General features: G+C 41.4%; 1 protein-coding gene across 2 annotated transcripts in view; it reads left to right on the top strand.

Moving 5' to 3' along the window:
- The first annotated feature begins 725 nt into the window (after nt 1–725).
- Nucleotides 726–20,394, top strand: part of DHX38 (DEAH-box helicase 38) — a 20,460-nt gene continuing 791 nt past the window's right edge. The window contains exons 1-25 of one of the 2 annotated variants that reach the window (XM_072422563.1): nt 726–820; nt 5,714–6,041; nt 6,976–7,139; nt 8,748–8,855; nt 8,982–9,135; nt 9,222–9,340; nt 9,772–9,848; nt 9,938–10,093; nt 10,328–10,489; nt 12,013–12,120; nt 12,233–12,348; nt 12,627–12,764; nt 13,152–13,524; nt 13,635–13,775; nt 14,068–14,178; nt 14,258–14,374; nt 15,112–15,219; nt 15,615–15,727; nt 16,440–16,648; nt 16,742–16,896; nt 17,786–17,941; nt 18,419–18,553; nt 18,637–18,762; nt 19,377–19,472; nt 20,142–20,263. In XM_072422563.1, coding sequence (XP_072278664.1) covers nt 5,746–6,041; nt 6,976–7,139; nt 8,748–8,855; nt 8,982–9,135; nt 9,222–9,340; nt 9,772–9,848; nt 9,938–10,093; nt 10,328–10,489; nt 12,013–12,120; nt 12,233–12,348; nt 12,627–12,764; nt 13,152–13,524; nt 13,635–13,775; nt 14,068–14,178; nt 14,258–14,374; nt 15,112–15,219; nt 15,615–15,727; nt 16,440–16,648; nt 16,742–16,896; nt 17,786–17,941; nt 18,419–18,553; nt 18,637–18,762; nt 19,377–19,472; nt 20,142–20,263 — 3,560 coding nt within the window. In that variant the 5' untranslated portion in view covers nt 726–820; nt 5,714–5,745. Of the gene's footprint in view, nt 821–3,222; nt 3,326–5,713; nt 6,042–6,975; nt 7,140–8,747; nt 8,856–8,981; nt 9,136–9,221; nt 9,341–9,771; nt 9,849–9,937; nt 10,094–10,327; nt 10,490–12,012; nt 12,121–12,232; nt 12,349–12,626; nt 12,765–13,151; nt 13,525–13,634; nt 13,776–14,067; nt 14,179–14,257; nt 14,375–15,111; nt 15,220–15,614; nt 15,728–16,439; nt 16,649–16,741; nt 16,897–17,785; nt 17,942–18,418; nt 18,554–18,636; nt 18,763–19,376; nt 19,473–20,141; nt 20,264–20,394 lie in introns of those variants that run through there. The other variant, XM_072422562.1, reaches the window with a different exon arrangement.

Genomic DNA, 20,394 nt, shown 5'->3' with positions numbered 1-20,394 from the left:
TCACTAAAAGAAAAAACAGTTTTAAGAATCGCAAAGACCTGATATTTGCAGTTACATACTAAGATATTAGGCTGTCATATGCCCCCACCACTCATTTTTCTAATCCTCTGGAAGGGGGCAAAGCTAGGAACTTCGCAGCACCCCCTCACTACTTACCCACCATTCCATATCTCCCCCACCTCCTAGATTGTAAGCCCTTCAGGGCAGGGTCCTCTCCTCCTCCTGTATCACTGTCTGTCTGTCATTTGCAACCCATATTTAAAGTACAACGCTGCGTAATTTGTTGGTGCTATATAAATCCTGTTTAATAATAATAAAAATAAAGGATCTTTATTTTAAAATGTGCCATTAATTGTGAAAACCACAGTCACATGGCTGAAAATAAGGAACCGTCTCTTTGTTTTAAAGTTTTAATAATTCTAGAATGTCATGTATTTTATTACCAAATGGAAACAGCTACAACAATATGACAAGAAACTACAAAACCAAAGTACAACTTTTAGATGTACCAAGAATTCAAGTCACGTTTTCCTATACTGCGTAGTCCCAAAAAATTATCTTTAAACTGCTCAACATTTGCAACCCTTTGGTATTACAAACATGGCGGCTGCGCCTTTGTACAGAAATCACTAAACGCAGTCTAATTGGGTGTACAAATATGGCGGCAAGGACACACCCCCTGGGTTTGGGTGTACAGCAAGGGAGTCCAAAGATGGCCGCCAGATACCGGAAGTGGGGCGCTCTGTTCGCTTTGCGAACAATAAAGTTTAGTAGAACGGACAGCGGTATGCCGGGGTAATGGCGGCGCCCACAGGTTGAGGTAAGAGGGATTGTTTAATATTAAACCCTTATGATTGTTCCCGGCTATGTCAGGCCTGATAATGTGTCGTGCTATAACCACACAGGCACAGAAAAAAAAGGCTTTGGAGTCCCTGCGGTGCTTTTAGCTTCGGCCAGCGATGCTTTAAAGGATGTTATGGCCACTGCGTCTGTGTGTCGTTGTTATTGTCGGTGCCATTGTGGTATTGCCATCCCTCTGGCCTGCTGTGGCCTTTTTGTCAGGCCTCCAGACCAACACACGTGTCTGTTCTCCATTTACACCAAACCGGCTGTAAAGGGTTAGCAGGGCAGATTGTATCCATTATATATTGATATCACTGGAGTCCCAGGCCTCCTCTGAGGGGTTATTTACTATATGGTGCCTGGTGTATGGGCATGTGTGCAGGATCGATATGATGATTAGTCACCTCGCAATATCTTTGGAGCAAAAACCCATGTCACCTCCTGTGTGCCCTACAAAACCCATGGCACCACCCCCCTCCCTGTGTGCCCCACAAAACCCATGGCACCACCCCCCTCCCTGTGTGCCCCACAAAACCCATGGCACCACCCCCATCCTGTGTGCCCTACAAAACCCATGGCACCCCCTCCCTCACTGTGTGCCCCACAAAACCCATGGCACCCCCACCACCTGTGTGCCCTCCTACAAAACCCATGGCAACCCCTCCCTCCCTGTGTGCCCCACAAAACCCATGGCACCACCCCCCTCCTGTGTGCCCCACAAAACCCATGGCACCACCCCCCTCCTGTGTGCCCTACAAAACCCATGGCACCCCCTCCCTGGTGCCCCACAAAACCCATGGCACCCCTATAAGCAGCCACCATATTTGTGTAGTTTTCAGGAGCTTAGTTTAGAGATAGAGATATCCAACATTCAGTGCTATATTTTGGTCCTGCTGTAAACAACCTCCCCCTTTATTTTTTGCCCTTAACCCCTGGCCTCTAATGCCTACCCTACCAAACCCTGCCATCCCAACCCCTCCTGGGCATCTTAACCCCTTTTTTGGCTTCAAAGCTTAACCAATATTCTTAAGGTTTACCCTTTTTTAATTTCAATACATTTTTATTTTTAAATTTTAACAATACACATAAAAAAAATACACATATACATAAAAAAACACACATATACAAAGAAAAAGTAGAAACGTATACTTATTTTCAATGCATAATACAGCGGCATATGAGTATCCTTTATCAACATCTGAAAAACAAATTAACCATAATGACCAACAAAAGGGAAGAGAAAAGGGAAACCCAAGGGAAAATGACTTTTCTGGTCCACTGCTATACACACCTGTGAAAAAGAAAAAAAAACATTTCATGAAATAGTCATACTAAAGAGAGATTGGGCAAAGAGTACAATCGCCATGGCTCCAATACCAAAGAAAATCTCTCCTGTGTGTCATTTAAAATGCCAGACAGCTCATTTAAAAATGTGTTGTCAAATCATGATAACACCCTTATGGTATGGAATGGTTTGCTTCTTCCAATGTCTAGCTATTGTTTGTTTAGCTGCAAGAAGGATGTGAGCAGATAGCCGCCTAAATTAGATATCAGTAAGGGTACTAGGTTTAAACTGCAATAGGGCCACCCAAGGGTCCCTGGGTGTTTTTTGAATAATGTTCAGGGAGCCTGAAGATTCTACTCCAAAATCAGATCACAGATGGACACGTCCACCATATGTATAGATCTGAACCAATCTCCTGGCATCCTCTAAAACAAGGGTCGGCAAACTCCAGACTTTAGGCCAGATACAGCCTAGCCGGTGGTTCGTTAGGGCCTAGCCGGTGGTTCGTTACGGCCTAACGCCCCCCGGTCGATCTGGCCTAATGCCGGCCTGCAACCAGCGGCGTGGGTTGCCGGCTGGATCTGCTAGGGGGCATTAGGAACTACTGGAGCCCTATTTACCACCGCGAGCGTTGATATTCCGCCGCCGCAGTAAATAAGGGAATGCTCCCTGAAGGTAAATCCCTCTCCTCCTCAATGCCAACAGAGGAGGGGGATTTCACTTCAGGGGGCCGTTTACTGGTGGAGGGCAGAGCCATTAGGGCGGGACTCAGAGTCCGGTCTAGTGTACTCCCGCCCACCCCATAAATGGCCTAGTGGCCATAAAAGTTTGCGGACGTTCTAAAACATTGGTCAGAGTTTGATCGGGATATATGCTTCATCTGTTTTGGTACCATGTACCACCTCTTCATAACTTCAAATTTCAAAACCAGATTCCACTGTAAGAATATTCGTTGAACATTTAGACCAAGGGTGTCAAACTCTGGCCCGCAGCGTCCTTTTTTTTTTGGGCCCCAAGAGAACCTTGCAATTCATATTAAGCTTCTGTTCTATAGACGCGAGTGATGCCACTACTACAATTCGTATCTATTAACCAGCTCCCTCTCTGCCTATGCGTGGCCCCGCATTTTCTAGATGCACTTCAATTGTCAATTGAACAGCAGCCTATGCGTGAACCCCGCAAAGTTTCTACTAACAGGTAAGCCAGTGAATTGTGCCAGAGAATGCAATGTGAAACCAAATGAATTCATTTGGTTTCACATTGCATTCCCCGGCAAAGTAAAATAATTAGAAAAAACAATAAGAAGAAACAAAACTACTTACCCTACTATACTACTGACAACCATGCAGAAAACACCAAAGTGAAAGTTTTGTCACGCTCCAGGATAAACAAAATCCAAAAGACTTCTCTTCTGCATAGCTTATTGTGGTCTTTTTATTTTTCTATCATGCAGTAAAATTAAAAAAAAAAAAATTCTTGGTCCTCTTTCTCTTATAGGTTTGTTCCAGGTTGAATGTTAAGCAAAACCTCTTGTTTCCACATGAAAATTGTTTTATATCTAATGAGAAGGAAAAACCTGCTATATTTTTTTCAATAAATTTCAGGTTCGACGCGTGACTTGGTCTAAGTTTTTAATTTCGGCCCTCTGTGTATTTGAGTTTGACACCCCTGATTTTGACATTCTTGTCCAGTTACTAAACCACTCTGCATCTGATTTTGCACCGTGTGTACAGCACCCATTGTCCGAACGTCCGTCCTAGTCGTTGGAAAGTCTGTCATTTCCAACCCTATTTAATGTACAGCACTGTGTAATATGTTGGCGCTGTATAAATCCTGTTTAATAATAAGGTGACCTATAGTAATAATGACAATAATTGATGTATTAAACATTGTCTCCCAGTCCAAGTCACAGAGAGCCACTCTTAATAATGGAAAATTTGCTCTCTTAAGCTACGGTGGGTAGCAGAGGGAGATGTGGGGACATCGTCTCCCGAGTATTGTACCCCATTCCAGACCTTCAAAATCTGCTTGAGCTGAACACCCGTGTACACACGTCCAATGGTTCTTACCCGAAAATCGTCTCGGCCGATATCGGACGAGAATCTGGCATGTGTACAGCGTCCCTTGTCCATCGTCCGAACGACCGTCCTGGCGGATCCACAGACAATGGACAACAAACGATCCTAATGCAAGGGAAGGGGGAGAGCGCACAGCAGGGTGCTGCTCCCGTCGTTCTCTCCCTCCCCTCTCGATAGAGCGGAACGGTGCTGTATGTACATCTCTCGTTCAGGCATTGTGCAGTTATTCCAGGAGACAACCAGAGGTGAAAAGCCAGCAATGCCCCTTCCTGTGACTCCCGAGTATTTGTTTTATCACCTTACTGCAGTATTTCTCTACCAGGGTACCTCCAGAGGTTATTAGGTGTTCCTGAGAAAATGAACATTTTTACCTGAGACCAAGTTGAAAAAAATCTGTCCTACTGACACCACCTGGAATACCTGGTGTTATTTGTAGGCTGCATATTGTGCCAATGCAGGTACAAGGAGTAGTTCAGTGCAATAAATACATGGCAATGAGTTACCGTGTATTGTGGTGAGCTTCAATGCATGTGGCACTGATCTCTAACAATGCCCCCTCACTGCCATGCCTTACAGTAACATGCAGGATGGTGTGAAAGGGGCATTTGCTTTTTTTCGCTTTCCTTAGACTTAACCTCTTTCTGTAAACCACTCTTTGTCTATTTTTACCTTTTCACACCACACATCCCTCTTTAAAATCCCTCTTTAGACATCATCGCCTCTCCTTCCTGTGTGCAGATTGGTGCCTGCAGCCCACTGCTGTGGTCTCTTGGTATCTGTGCTTTTTGCTTGTGTTCTGGTGCCCACTGCTACCAGTTCCTCTACATATTTAAAGTGTTTGCACCTGGCACCTGCACGGACCACAGTTTACAAATCCCCAGCCTTTTGCTAAATTACAAGATTAGGGTTTAGGTAAAAATAAATCTTGTGATTTTGTGATGGATATAGCCATACCTTGGGCTCTATTTATAAAACATAAAATCTGACATTCCCTGGTGCGAATCCTTTACTGCCATTGAAACACGTGAACCTGAAAGATTCCCACAGATTCTCTGTTTTTTTAAATAAAGCCCTTTGTGTTTCAAGGTTACCAACAAAACTAGATGCAAAGCAGGTTACCATTGCGTTTCCATAGTCCATGCTAATTTGTTTTTCTTTATATTTGGGACCACCTGCAACTACAATTCTGGTCAGCCAACTGAAATGGAATTGCCAGTTTCATTCCAAACACAAGTTTCTTAGGACAGGTTTCATTCTGTAGCACTGATAGTTTAGAATACCTGAATAAGCAATTATTGAATGAAGCTGTGATATATAATGCATCTTAGACTGTAAGCTCTTCTGGGCAGCATCCTCTCATCCTGTGTCATTGTTTGTATCTGTCTATATTACCCCTATGTAATGTACAGTGCTGTGTAATATGTTGGCACTTTATAAATTCAGTTTAAAAATAATAAATATTGATTTGTTATTTGTATAGAAATGACTAAAAATAAATTTATTATAGGTGTACTGAAGAGTGTACTACGCATCAGCAACATGGAGGACGATGCTTCACTGTTCAGGTTGGAGGGAACTAATGCTTCTGTCCAGGAAGGAGGACTGGTGTTAAAGAAAAAGAGTTCGAGCAATGAGCAGCATGTTTTTAAAGCCCCTGCTCCACGCTCTTCATTACTGGGCCTAGATCTGTTGGCTGCTCAGAAAAGAAAGGAGCGAGAGGAAAAGGAGCGTCAGGAAGGGGAGAAGAAAGTTAAAAGTTCTAGTGACTGGGAGGATCGAGATAAGAACTCTGAAGGATCCAGGGACAGGGTCAGCCGGGGAAGTCATGGGGATAGGTAAGAAGCGCTAAAATTTTTTTGTAAACCAAATTGTCCTATTTAAATTCCCTGGTGTGATCCTGTACTTTACTTTGTCCGGGCAAAGCAACAGGTTTACTTTACCAAAGCCCTCTGCAGCAGCATATACTTAGTTTTACTCTTCATCTCTGTTCAGCTGTAGGAAGTGAAGGAAAGTCCTGTGTTGGCTACAAGGTAATGAATTTGAAGGTCTATTGAAACGCCTAATTTAAACTAGTGTTGTCACATGCCTACTACTTGGAGGTACTGTGTATTTTCTTTGGCTCCCAGTGCTGAAAGGAGAGGTGGTGAATCGGGGGAAAGTTATCTTTATCCCTGCTTTACTAGTTTTTGAGTTCCTGACTTAGAACAAGCATTTGCTTCTCAGGTTCTAGAATACTAGGTACACAATTTTCTATTCCAGGTTCAAGACTATGTTACAGTGTTCAACCCAGAAATATTTTTTAAGCCGGGTGGTAAGAAATTGTAGGCAGATGGCAGCCCCTGTATTGTGACCCAACTCTTCAGTAACCGCCCAAAAAAAAAGCAGGGTAGTTGCTGAAAAGTGCCGGGTGGTGCGCCCAGCATAAAGGGGCCCAGGAGAACACTGTGTTAGTTTAAAGACAGTTTAAGGATGATTTCTTTAGAGCACACCACTCTAAACATCTGGTCAGGTTCTGTTTCTATTAATAACTTGTCAATCGTACAAGTTTTCATCTTTACCAATTTTACCAATTGTACACAAGTTTTCATATAATTGTTTTGCAACTGTTACTGAACTGTCTAGACTTCAGCTTTAATTCTCCAACATCTACCAAAACTCACTTGTAGCAGCATGAACTCTTTAACAGTGTTTTATGCCCAGCAGTCTGTCAGTTGTATCAAATGGACAAATTGTACTTCTCCTTTTATTAATTGAAGGCTGTTATTCCAGACATTACAGAACAGCTCGTGTAGAGACGCCGACTTACACTGGCGGGGTAAATGAGGAATTTCTGGCTCGAAGTCGCCAAAGGGAACGGGATAGGAGGGAACATGGTGTCTATGCTTCATCCAAGGATGACCGGCGGCGGAAGGAACGTAGTAGTCGAGACCGAGGTAAGCTGCAACTTCTAAATGTTAAAATAAACATGCTTATGCTAGTAAATTAAAGCTAAAGCTCAGTCTAATAATATAGTTTAAAAAAACAAGTCAGCAGTTTCCTATCTGTATACTTTTGGGTGAGAATGTCTCACAGTACTATAACCAAAAAGGTAATCGAGTAACATTTTCAGAAGTAGGGGGTCTGCTGTATACTTTTGGGGGAGAGTGTCCCACAGTACTATAACCAAAAAGGTAATTGAGTAGCATTTTTAGGAGCAGGGGGTCAGCCATCGTAGCCTCCTATTACTGGGTTTCTTTTAATGTAGATCTGTGGTTAGGCTGTAGATATTTATCTACATATTCTCCCCAGTTTAAATTTAGCGTTATGCATGCTTAGGTGGCCACAATATCTGAGGGGGTGCTGAGAAGTTCCTGGCTTTGCCCAGAAAGAAGAGAGCCAGAGTTATGAAATAACACATGTATTCAACATATTCCCCCCTGAGACTGATGCACTTGGTGCAGCGTAGTTGCAGCTTTTCTAGACCGTTTAAATAAAAGTCATTTGGTTGGGCCGCAAACCAGCTCTTCAAATTCGGGAACAGATAATAGTCTGAAGGGGCCAGGTCAGGTGAGTAGGGGGGATGGTGGACCAACTGAATACCCAGGGTGTTCAATTTGGCAGCCACAACGTTGGATTTGTGCGCAGGTGCATTGTCCTGCAAAAAAAGGATCCCTTTGGTCAACTTTTCAGGGCGTTTGGTCTTCATTGCCTCCTTCAGCTTTTGCAGGAGGTTAGCATAATACTGTCCGGTGATACTAGAGCCCTAAGGTAGGTAGTCCACCAACGGAATACTGTCTTTTTCCCAGAAAACGGACGCCATGATTTTTTTGGACGATTTCTGGGTTTGGAACAACTTTGCCCCCGGGGACCCACTGTGGTACCATTCTGTGCAGCTTCAAAATGGGCCAAAACGGCTATGGATGCTTCAACTCGTTCCTTCTTCTGATCACTATTCAAATATTTCGGCACCCACTTTGCTGAAAGCTTGCGCATGTCTAGGATAATGGTGGTAACCAACCCAACACGCTCCCGTGAGATGTCTAGTATCTGGGCTATCCTTTTTGTGGATATTCGCCGGTCCTCAATAATCCAACTCATGGACAGCATCGCAGGTTGTCGGGTCAGTTGAGGTTGGGGGGTCGCTCACTGCGGGGCTCATCTTCAACTGTGAAATGCCCAGTCTTAAAACGAGATATCCAGGTTCTGACAGTGCTGTAGGAAGAACACTTCTCCCCCAGTGTTTGTGACATCTCAGTGTGAATGTCCTTTGCTGACTTTCCCTGGAGAAACAAAAACCTTATGACTGCCTGTAACTCCAACAAGGTGAAACTTGCTTGTGCCTCTGCTATCACAGCTTCTCACTAAAAGAAAAAACAGTTTCAAGAATCGCAAAGACCTGATATTTGCAGTTGCATACGAAGATATTAGGCTGTCATATGCCCCCGCACTCATTTTTCTTATTCATCTGGAAGGGGGCAAAGCCAGGAACTTCTCAGCACCCCCGCGTAGTGCAAAGAATTGTTCAAAAATTATAAATTATATTTTAATGATTTGTTTAATAGATGACCGCAGTCATCGTAGCAGCAGGTCGGATCGTGATCGCTCAGAGCAGGACAGTGGATCAGAGAGACGACGTAGCGAACCTGACTCACCTAGGCACAAACCCAGAGGTAAGGCTTTGTGGACTACAGTCCTCCTGTGTTGAGATTTGAGTTGAGAGCGTGGCAATAACTAGCAACTGGCTAGGCCTGATGGGTTTAACTTTTCTAATTTTTGTGATTTTATTTATTTTCTAGATTCCTCAACTCCCTCTCGCTCTGGGTGGGAGGAGGATGACAGTGGATATGGGAGTTCTAGACGCTCTCATTGGGAGTCACCCTCTCCATCACCATCACACAGAGACTATGATCGGAGCCACCGCAGTGAGAGGGAGAGTTCCAGGAGAGACCGGTAAGTATTTCTTGATCTGTGCACTTTTCTCTACAACCACACAGTGTAACAAAAGCCAACTACAAATAATGTTTTATTGTGTTTAGGTCAATAAGGATCAGCTACACAGAGGAATCGCCCCTCCCAACTCCATCGTACAAATTTAATGAATGGGCTTCTGAGAGGCGACATTTGGGATCCACCCCACGGCTCTCTCTGGGTAAAGGTAAGTGAAGTGACAGCATGAAGAAAGCAGTAGCTGGAAAGTGAATGTGAGCAAAAGTGCTTTTGGAGGGAAAATAGTCATTAACTAGGGACATCTTGCTAGGGTGCAGAAGTAGTATTATACAATTTACTATTTTGGCAACATAGGTAGGTTTTTACCTATTTATACACTAATTTCCTATGTTAGTGGACAAAAAAAGACATTGGTTGTGGGATGTCGCATTCTGTGTGAATTGAGCCCTTTGTGGGTATAGGGTATGTACAGTATGCCAAAGGAAACATGCTGAGCTGCATACTCAGTCCTGTGATTTGAAATGTTTGTTTGGGCTGGGACTGGGCTAGTTGGTGGGTCAGATACTCAATATGTTTGGAGGTTGTACTTTAAGAACATATTTGATATTTGTAGTAATTGATATTTATTATATTGTGCAGGAAAGCAGGACACTGATGAAGAGAGAATCTCTTTTACCTCAGAAGATGACCAAAGGCAGTGGGAAGAGGATCAAAGGGTGAGCAACTACATTCCGTAATGGGAGGAGTTCTTTATGCTCAGATTTTCTGCTTGTGATATTTACATCTTTCCTGTTTTGTTTTTCAGCAAGCTGATAGAGAGTGGTACATGATGGATGAGGGTTTTGATGAATTTCAAAATTCTCTAGCTTCTATCTCTGAGAAATACATGCGCAAGAGGGAACAGCAGCTTCACAAGCAGACTCACAAGAGGGTTTCTGCTCAGAGGCAACAGATTAATGAGGTGACGATAACAATGTATATAAAACATGTTCTATTAAACACGCTCCTATTCCTACTACTTTGCTTTTTTGGTGTTTCCCTCCTCTCTTTTCTGTAGTTTTTAGCTTTCCTTATGCTGTCCTGTTTGGTCTCAATTTTTCTTTTTGCTCATCACATTTTGTCTTCAGATGGGTTTTGGTAGACTTTGATTATACCTTATATATGTAGTAACATGTCTTAATCATATCATCTGCAGGACAATGAGCGGTGGGAAACAAACCGCATGCTAACGAGTGGGGTGGTTCAGAGGTTGGAAGTGGATGAGGACTTTGAAGAGGACAATGCCGCTAAAGTGCATTTGCTGGTCCATAACTTGGTGCCCCCTTTTCTTGATGGTAGAATTGTCTTTACAAAGCAGGTATGAATGTATGTAAGGTATGAATTTATAAATCTACGAAATAGTAAGGCAATATTGAGCTGAAGTTGAAGGGCCTGTCATTCAGGTAGCCTGAGGTTCTACAATACTTCATGCAGCTGCCACATTACTGCATTAAGTAGAAAACAAAAAAATATATTACTAATTTATAATAAATATATTAATAAACTAATCTTATTCTTGCACATTTGAATGTAGAGGCACCACTCATGTACTTTAAATTTCATAAAAATGCAGCTTGCATTGGTAATGTCCACTACTCCATACTTAAACCCACCCATTAACCCCATTTTCCATGCAAAAGGCGGTAATCCCGAGTCACACTCCGGGTCGCTAAAAACATTAGTCAACATGGCGACAACTGTTGTCGTCCCTGGGCATCCTGCTGGTCCCTGCCGCTCCTTGGGACACATCTTTCTTTAATCTTCACCTGGCGACTGCAGAGACGATCTCTGGGGTTTCCTGATGATGTCGGTGCATGCGTCAGTGCGGGCGGGAGGAGCGTTGGGAAATTCAAATAATTTTTGCTTTGGATTCAATACAAAATTGAGTTCAATGTAAATAAATGTTTATTATATATATATATATATATATATATATATATATATATATAATATATATATATCGTGCTACTGTACAGTTATATTATGTTTCACTATTTTTTTACCAGATTTTTGTGTGTATTTTTTTTTTTTATTTAAAGTTTATTATTAAATTTTTTAAATATTGGACATATTTCGGTGAGTAATGCCTAAGAATTATAGGCCTACAATGTAAAATAAATTTCTATGCAAAAAAATCTAAGGCTTTTTGTGTGGAAATACAAACAGAATTGGAACACTAGGGGGGTTAAGGCATAGTGATATTCACTGAAATTCCTCTAATAACCAGTCCCTTGCTGAGGGCTTTTCAGATGAGTACTGAGGCAGGGGGTTGTGCTGTTTGAGAAAGCTATGTACAGAATTTTGCTGGCTATGTCTCACCAGCCTTCTCGCCATCTGCTTGCATTGCATGGAGAAGCACAAAAACCTAATAAACATGTAATTGAGTTCTAAAAAAAAAAAGTGGCCTTTTTATTTAATGCCAGGCTTACCTTACATCGCTTACTAGTAAAATGTCATTCCATCTGCTGCAGCTATACTTTACTTTAATTCACATAGCATACAATAAAAGGTCCAGCAGCTCTCAAAATGTCGTCCCATTTCTGGGCTGATGGACTCTGGCTGATTTGCTACATTATGCAGGCAATAATGGTGACTTCATTAGAAGGAATACAATGATTTTCTATTAAGCTTCTTTTTTTTAAATAAATTCCAATGGTTTTACTGTGGATGGGTAAAGGAAGTAAAGGGTGAAATGTTTCAGGATTTTGGAGTTCATCTTTAAAAATTGTCAGAATACTAATGAGTGGGCAAAGGAGGAACCAGGAAAGTCAAAATATTACTATGTAACTATATATTAGTGCCCAGCTTTAAATATTCTGTTCTTTTGTACCTAAATTGTAGCCTGAGCCGGTAATTCCAGTACGGGATCCAACCTCTGACATGGCAATCATTTCTCGCAAAGGCAGCCAGCTAGTGCGCAAACATCGTGAGCAGAAAGAAAGAAAAAAGGTAAATGATCAATTCTTGCACTTTTGGTATCACTTAAGTTAAGGTGAGTCGTGTCCTGTAACAAGTTTTTTTTTTTTTTTTTTTTTTTTTTTTTTTTTTTTTTGGGCCTTAGGCACAGCACAAACACTGGGAGTTGGCTGGGACCAAACTTGGAGATCTAATGGGAGTGAAAAAGCAGGAGGAGGAGAGCGGCAAGCCAATGGCTGAAGATGGCTCAGTAGATTACAGGTACATCTTTCTCTGTTTGTTTTTCAGGCACACAAGTGACACCTGAGTTTTGTATGTTGGCATATGTTTAAAGGAGACAATGAAGGTGTTTTTGCAATGATAATACAAAAGATTAGACTGAGCCAATGTTTTTTCACTTTCTTTTGGCTTTTTATGGGTGAAATCTATGGCCATGGGTAAAATTTACGCCTACTTTTCAATTAATTGTGTTCATGATGTTATTGTTTGGGGAAGGTAGGAACTTTTGTACCATTTATCCTTGTTTCTTTCTCATCCAGGGCAGAGCAGAAATTTGCAGATCACATGAAAGAGCGCAATGAGGCAAGCAGTGAATTTTCCAAGAAGAAGACTCTGATGGAGCAGCGGCAGTTTTTGCCCATTTTTGCTGTCCGGCAGGAGCTGCTCACAATAATCAGGTATGGAGCAGCCAGTTTGGGGTTTTTGTAATGAGTAGCATTGTTTAAAGAGTGTGCCAGCACAGATAGATATAGATAATGGTCCCAGTTCTATTTTAAAATGGCTTCTGTGGGCATGTGGGCTGGAACTGCTGACTTAATGACAGCTGGTGTACAGCATTAATCACAGAAGGTGAAATAATCACCTCCTTGACTTCAGATCCTGCTACACAATGATCCATATGTGCTCCTGTGTTTAGATTTGCAGGAAAGTGAGGTCACATAAGGCTTGGGCAGAGCTAAAGCAGCCCTTACCTGCCTCTCCCTGCAACAGAAGATGACTACTATAGTGTTTTATTACAGCTGCATCTAGTTAGAAGTCTCACCGTTTATTTTCTTTTTCTTTAGAGATAACAGCATAGTCATTGTTGTTGGAGAAACAGGCAGCGGGAAGACAACACAGCTCACCCAATACTTGCATGAGGATGGCTACACAGACTATGGCATGATAGCTTGCACTCAGCCACGTAGAGTGGCTGCCATGTCTGTGGCAAAGAGAGTAAGTGAAGAGATGGAAGTGAGCCTGGGGGAGGAGGTTGGCTATGCCATTCGGTTTGAGGACTGCACATCAGAGAAGACCCTCATTAAATATATGACTGATGGTATTCTCTTGAGAGAATCTCTACGTGAGGCTGACCTGGACCACTACAGCGCTGTCATCATGGATGAAGCTCATGAGCGATCACTAAACACAGATGTACTGTTTGGCCTTCTAAGAGAGGTAAGGTGATAAGGGTCAATCGGCATATGTTTGTGGTAAATATTAGCAAAAAAAACAAATATTCATTAATTAATAATATTCATTCATCATCATAAAATTTCTGTTTTTAGGTTGTCACCCGGCGGTCAGATCTAAAGCTGATTGTCACTTCAGCCACAATGGATGCTGAGAAATTTGCCAATTTTTTTGGTAATGTCCCCATTTTCCACATTCCTGGGAGGACGTTTCCTGTGGATATTCTGTTCAGCAAAGTAAGTGTTTTTTTTTTTTCTGATCTTGCTTTGGTTTGTGTGCATGTTACAAAGGATTTCTACTTTCCATTTCTCAAGTGACCAAGTCATGTAATGAGAGAGCACAGGATCCTGGGAAAAGCTCTTTAAGGCTCCTGTTTTTGCATTTCAGGGAACAGCAAAGAGATGTTATGTCATTAATATAAAGCTTAACAAGAAAGAAGGGTTACATGTCTTATTTAAAGTGATGTTTATCTCAGTGGTATGTGTTTTGTTATCCTTTTTTATTTATTTGTTTCTTCTGAAACTGTAGACACCGCAGGAGGATTATGTGGAGGCTGCTGTAAAGCAGGCACTGCAGATCCATCTTTCTGGAACTCCAGGAGACATACTGATCTTCATGCCCGGTCAGGAAGACATTGAGGTAAGCCCTGTCCATCTCTCAGTCACTAGAGACATCTTGTGGCATAATCTGAAACTAATTTATTCCCTATTACTTCCAGGTGACATCAGATCAGATTATTGAAAGACTAGAAGAGCTGGAGAGTGCCCCTCCTCTGGCTGTGTTGCCAATCTACTCCCAGCTTCCTTCAGATCTCCAAGCCAAGATCTTCCAAAAGGTAAGTCGGTGCTAGTGTCTGCAGATCAGTGCACAGTAAGAAGTTGTTTTCTATTGGGTTCTCTAAGGCTTCTGGTTTGTTTCATCAAAAGTATTTGGAAACCCCTCCAGAACAAGTAAAAGATACAGTTATTACTACAGCATACAAAGACTTTTTAGATAATTGTTCCCATGCTTCTGTGTACAAAGCAAGCTTCATAAAAAAATCATTAGACAAGTTAGTTATGTGGGATCCTAAGTGACCTGCCCAGAGCCTTAATCTCATCCTACTATACACCCTTTGGTTTGAATTGAAATGCTGATTGTAAGCCAGGATCTCACCACACAAATGCTTTTTTTGTGGCTAAATGGGAATGAGTCGTACACGCTTAAAAATGTTGTGAAAAGAAGTTTGGAGGCGGGTATATCTGCAAACAAAGGTCACATACATGTTAATGCTCATGGTTTTGGAATTGGATTGTTGGGTGTCCACAAACTTTTGGCAATAAAGTGTAACTAATCTACACTATTTCATGTTAGGTCAGAATTTTTATCAATAGAAGGAATTATGCTAATGCTATAATTATACTACTAAATTTTCTATGTTTTCTATTTTTATGGGCTCTTACAGGGTTTTTGAATTGACATCAGTTTGTTTCCAATTTTTCAGCCCTGGATGTAAAAGGCTGGCTATGTAGAGCAATGTGCTGGCACTTTATAGCTCCTGTACTTTAAGCTTTTTTTTTTTTTTCTTTCCAGGCTCCAGATGGAGTTAGAAAATGCATTGTCGCCACTAACATTGCTGAAACCTCACTGACTGTGGATGGAATCATGTTTGTTATAGATTCTGGATATTGCAAGTTAAAGGTAAGAATTTGCCCTTTGTTAACTTTTTAATCAAAGCATTACAAAAACATTATCGTTCTAGACTCCTATCTGTTTCTTATATCTCATAATATATCTCTCTGTTTCTATATAATTTTTAGACCCTTTTATTTTATTTGTTGTTGGAACATCAGGGAGCCTTAGCAAAAAAACTAATGCAGCCGCCTTTCTATGGTTGGTCCCTCTACAGACATTGCCCAATGTCCCCCTAGTGGCATCCTGAAGCAGGTGACAAGGATGACGCTGTGGAGGCAAATACTACTCCTCTATATTTCAATCACTATTGTAAAAAGAAGAAAAGGCACCTAACTAGATTTAGATTGCATTACGTCAGTCACTTTAAGCATATTTATCTGTTTCTTCTGTTTCCTGTACAGGTATTTAACCCACGCATAGGTATGGATGCTTTACAGATTTATCCCATCAGTCAGGCCAATGCTAACCAGCGTTCTGGTAGAGCTGGTAGGACGGGTCCAGGGCAGTGCTTTAGGTAAGTAGAGGATGGTGAACAGTCAGGGATTGTATATTTGTGTATGTATTTCAAATCCCATTTTCTTCATCTTGGAAGATTTTGAATTCTGATACAATACTGAATGCAAAACCCGCGTTACAGAGGTCTATTTCAGGTTTAATGCCCCTTTCAATAAACTCTTAATTCATCTAGAACCGGTGTTGAACACAACACACAGGCCCTTAAAACGCCCCAGATGCCTGACTTCTAAGATGCTATGTAAAGAAGAGATGCAATCCAATCCGTCCCCACCCACCTCCTTTACATCTTGGCAACCACTAATTGTAACGGATGACTTCACTGGCCTATAGGCTGTTATAAAGTGTGGGCCAGAGCTTGACTTTTAGCTTTGGTTAGAATTTGCATGATAAAGCCATGTGAGCTTCAAACTCCTGGATCAATGTTGAAATAAACTGAAACAGACACCTAGATGTGTCTAAAATAATTTTCAGACTGATGTTGAACTTCTCACAAGTTTGTAACCAGGAGGTTTTATGCAGCCTCCAACCCTCTGACGAATTAGCTTTCTGATTCATCCAGAACGCAGCATGTGCTGCGCCACCTTATATACTTGTTAAACAAGAAATTGCGTTTGGGTTGGTCTTCAGGTTCTAAGCTAACTGGCCTTTTGCAGCAAAAGCCCAGACTTTTATTCATCTACTGAATTTATCCCTCTTTTACTTTTCGTCAGGCTCTACACACAGAGCGCCTACAAGAACGAGCTGCTGTGCACTACAGTGCCTGAAATCCAGCGCACTAACCTGTCCAATGTGGTCCTGCTTTTAAAATCCCTGGGAGTTCAAGACCTTCTCCTCTTCCACTTCATGGACCCACCGCCAGAGGACAACATGCTCAACTCTATGTACCAGCTGTGGATTTTGGGGGCCCTGGATAACACTGGTAATAAGGCAGTCGCTCTCTTTTTAACTTGTTATTTTCTCTGCACAACCTGTATTTTCTGAGTGCTCATCTCTGTGATTTATTTTTCCCTAGGCTCACTTACCTCTACTGGACGCCTCATGGTTGAGTTTCCACTGGATCCAGCTCTATCTAAGATGTTGATTGTATCCTGTGATATGCGTTGCAGTGCTGAAATTCTTATTGTGGTATCCATGTTGTCCGTGCCAGCAATTTTTTACCGACCTAAGGTATTATGTGATGCATGATGTGTTCATAAAAAAAAAAAATGTTCTATTTTACACTATCAATTTTACTATTTCCAAAATTACTGCTAATTCACAAACTTTCACTCTTTTCCTATTTTGTCTTTCACAAGCTTTATTGCTTGTCTGCTGACAGTATTCAGATTTTATAATAAATTGAAATTCAGTCAATCACAGAGCCAAGGGCCCTTGGGGGTAGAGCCACTTATTCTGCTGCACCAATATACATGGAAACACGTATAACTTGTATTGTGGTACACTGTTTAGGGAAGTAATTGTACATTTTGGCTCCATTGTGGTGCAGAAGGACGAGTCCTGGGTGAAGTTATGGACCTTGAACTAAGAATATTCTCTGGCTAAATGTTATTGGAACACTTTAGACTGAGTTGTGTAGAATGGTGGGGTTGGTACATTTTTTTTATGTGTGAGCCCTGTATGGTATTATTCTGGCCAGTCAAAAAACAAATGGTATTAAAGCACACAAGTTATATGTTTGCATACTTTGCTAGATTACGAGCTGCCTCCTGACTGCCCAACTCAGATCTCATCATAACTATGCTATCTTGCTATTTTTATATACCCATGAGCATTGCTATAACTTGACCACTAACAGTTGACTTGAACCCCAGCTTATTTTTGATGAAGTACAAGGGCCCAAATGGTTCTGTTTACAAGTCAAGGGTCTGTTCACTTCATCAAAGGCTATGTTTTCTGTGGGAAGATTACTTAATTATGGCTTGTATAACTACTATCCAATGTAAAGTCACTATAATATCAACGAGGGGTAAACCCAGTTTTGGGTAGTGTCATTTTTGAGTTAGATACAGAACCCATGTTTAATTTATTCAAATGTTATGTGACCCTCTGTTTCCAGGGACGTGAAGAAGAGAGCGATCAAGTCAGAGAAAAATTTGCTGTTCCGGAAAGTGATCACCTGACTTATCTGAATGTCTTTCTACAGTGGAAGAACAATAACTACTCCAGTGGCTGGTGCAACCAGCATTTTATCCATGCTAAGGCCATGAGGAAGGTATGTACAGGATACCTGTCAATTACTCCTTTTCTTCTAGCTGTGGAATTTATGGTCATTGGACACCCTACACAATAAGAAAAATGATCTATGTTTTTACTCTGTGGTGTGACAACCTGGTCTTTTATTTATTTTTTTTAAGTGGCTGCTTTAATCACCCTCTGCGGTAATATTCTTGCTTGTTGTTGTTGTTGTTATAATTACACAGTATTAGTATATCGCTGACATTACGCAGCGCTTTACAAAGTCTATAGTCATGTCATTATATGTCCCTCAAAGAAGCTCACAATCTAATGTCCCTACCATAGTCATATGTCATTACCACAATCTAAGGTCCATTTTAGGGGGAAGCTAAATAACCTAACTGCATGTTTTTGGAATGTATGAAGAAACTAGATCATCTGCTACATAAACTGATGTGACTGTGTAATATTTCAAACATAAAGACACAATTTCTGACAAAATCTTCTTTATCAGGTACGAGAGGTTCGTGCTCAGCTGAAAGACATCATGGTATCTCAGCGCATGTCTCTGTCATCCTGTGGATCAGACTGGGATGTGGTCCGGAAATGTATTTGTGCAGCTTATTTCCATCAGGCTGCCCGACTAAAGGTAACACAGAATGGCTGATGGAGGTGTGAGATATACATGAAAGTTGATCCAAATGAGCTGACTTTTATTTTCTCTTACTCTAGGGAATCGGCGAATATGTGAATGTACGAACGGGGATGCCCTGTCACCTCCACCCAACCAGCTCACTATTTGGTATGGGGTACACCCCGGACTATATTGTTTACCATGAGCTGGTGATGACTACTAAGGTGAGAAAACGTTATCTTCCTAATGCCTACTGGATGGCAGCATTGTAGTAGTCCTTTTTCTGCATCTCTAGATATCTAAAGTGGTGAAACCACATTCATAATCATTTATCACGAGTGTCTATTTTCTGTTACATTTTATTTTGTGGGTTTATTTGACTCGGTGGGCCTTTGCAGTAAACCCCCCCAAGGGGGGTGGACACTAAGCAAAAGGAAATAATTCCTTCCCTGTGGACTCAGCCATAAAGTTTTAAGTTTTTATTCTTGGTGTCCCAGAAGGTGGGCTTTACCCATCTACACATAGTGACATTTTTCTTTTGGAGCAGTAGCTTAGTTTTATCTTTGTGACTTAGAAGGTGGGTTATTCCCCTCTCCACAGGCACAGAGCAATCCATTTAGCATGGTGTCTTAGAAGGTGGGTTGGCAGCACTCATACATTCCTTCACTGCCAGAAATACATAAACAGCTGCCTTTGACCTCCTAAACGTTTCTGTATGTAGTTATGAATTTTATAGATGGCATGGTATCCTGGTGGTTACCTGTAGCTTAATATGCTTTGATAAATTAGCCCTGTGTGTTTTATGAGATTCTAAAGATTATTCCTTCTGCCCTTCTAGGAATACATGCAATGTGTCACAGCGGTGGATGGAGAATGGCTAGCAGAGCTCGGACCTATGTTCTACAGTATCAAGCATGCTGGGAAGTCCAGACAGGTAAGAAAAAAGGATCTGTGCTGCATAAAATGCTGTTTTATTTAATGTCCTGTAATTTTATTTTGCAACAGTTATGCCTTCCTTATTTAGATGTGCACTTAGGTACTAGAATGTAGCTAAAAGAGAAACAAGGAGGCTGTCTTTGATGACCTTTTAAGAATGCAATTGGAACTGGCTGTGTTTAATCTTTATACTTTTGTCACTGGCCTGAAATAAACATCAGCAACAGAAGTTAGAAATTCAAGTCTACATACCAGTTTGGGTTCGTCAAAAGGTGCTGAAGTTGGCATTTCATGCAGAATTGGCATGATCAAAAGGAGAGTTCAGTGACCGATCAAAGTAGTTCTTTTGTGTTTTAACATAGGAGTTTTCATTTCCAGATATTAGAATTCTAATGTGGCACCACCACTCCCTTCTCCTGACTGTTATTTACAGAAGGCTACTACTTATTTTTGTACACACACCTGATAGATAGAAAACTTCATTATTCGCTCACAGCAAGCTCCGTCTTTGATGACCGGGCCTCTTCACACGCAGGGTGTCTTAGACAGAGGAAGGAGCCAGACTCTGTATACTCTTACTAAGTTTGCTAGTTGTTATCTGCACTGACCACACTTCTAAGAAGAACTGAATAGTAAATAAAATATTTCTCCATATCATGATATTCAGGAGAACAAACGCAGGGCAAAGGAAGAAGTGTCGGCCATGGAGGAAGAGATGATGCTGGCGGAGGAACAACTTCGAGCAAGGAAAGAGGAGCAAGACAAGAAAAGCACACTCAGCAGTACCAGGTATGTCAGTGTGTGTGTATAGTAGTGCTGTGTGGGGGAGAGAGGTGCATATAGGCCTGGGCAACAGGGAATGTGAATGTGGTATCGCCTACCAATAAATATATATAAATATATATATATATATATATATA

This window comes from Pyxicephalus adspersus, chromosome 9, assembly GCF_032062135.1.
Source record: "Pyxicephalus adspersus chromosome 9, UCB_Pads_2.0, whole genome shotgun sequence".
In the NCBI taxonomy this organism is placed as follows: Eukaryota; Metazoa; Chordata; class Amphibia; order Anura; family Pyxicephalidae; genus Pyxicephalus; species Pyxicephalus adspersus.
This window is presented reverse-complemented; position numbering and strand designations above follow the sequence as displayed.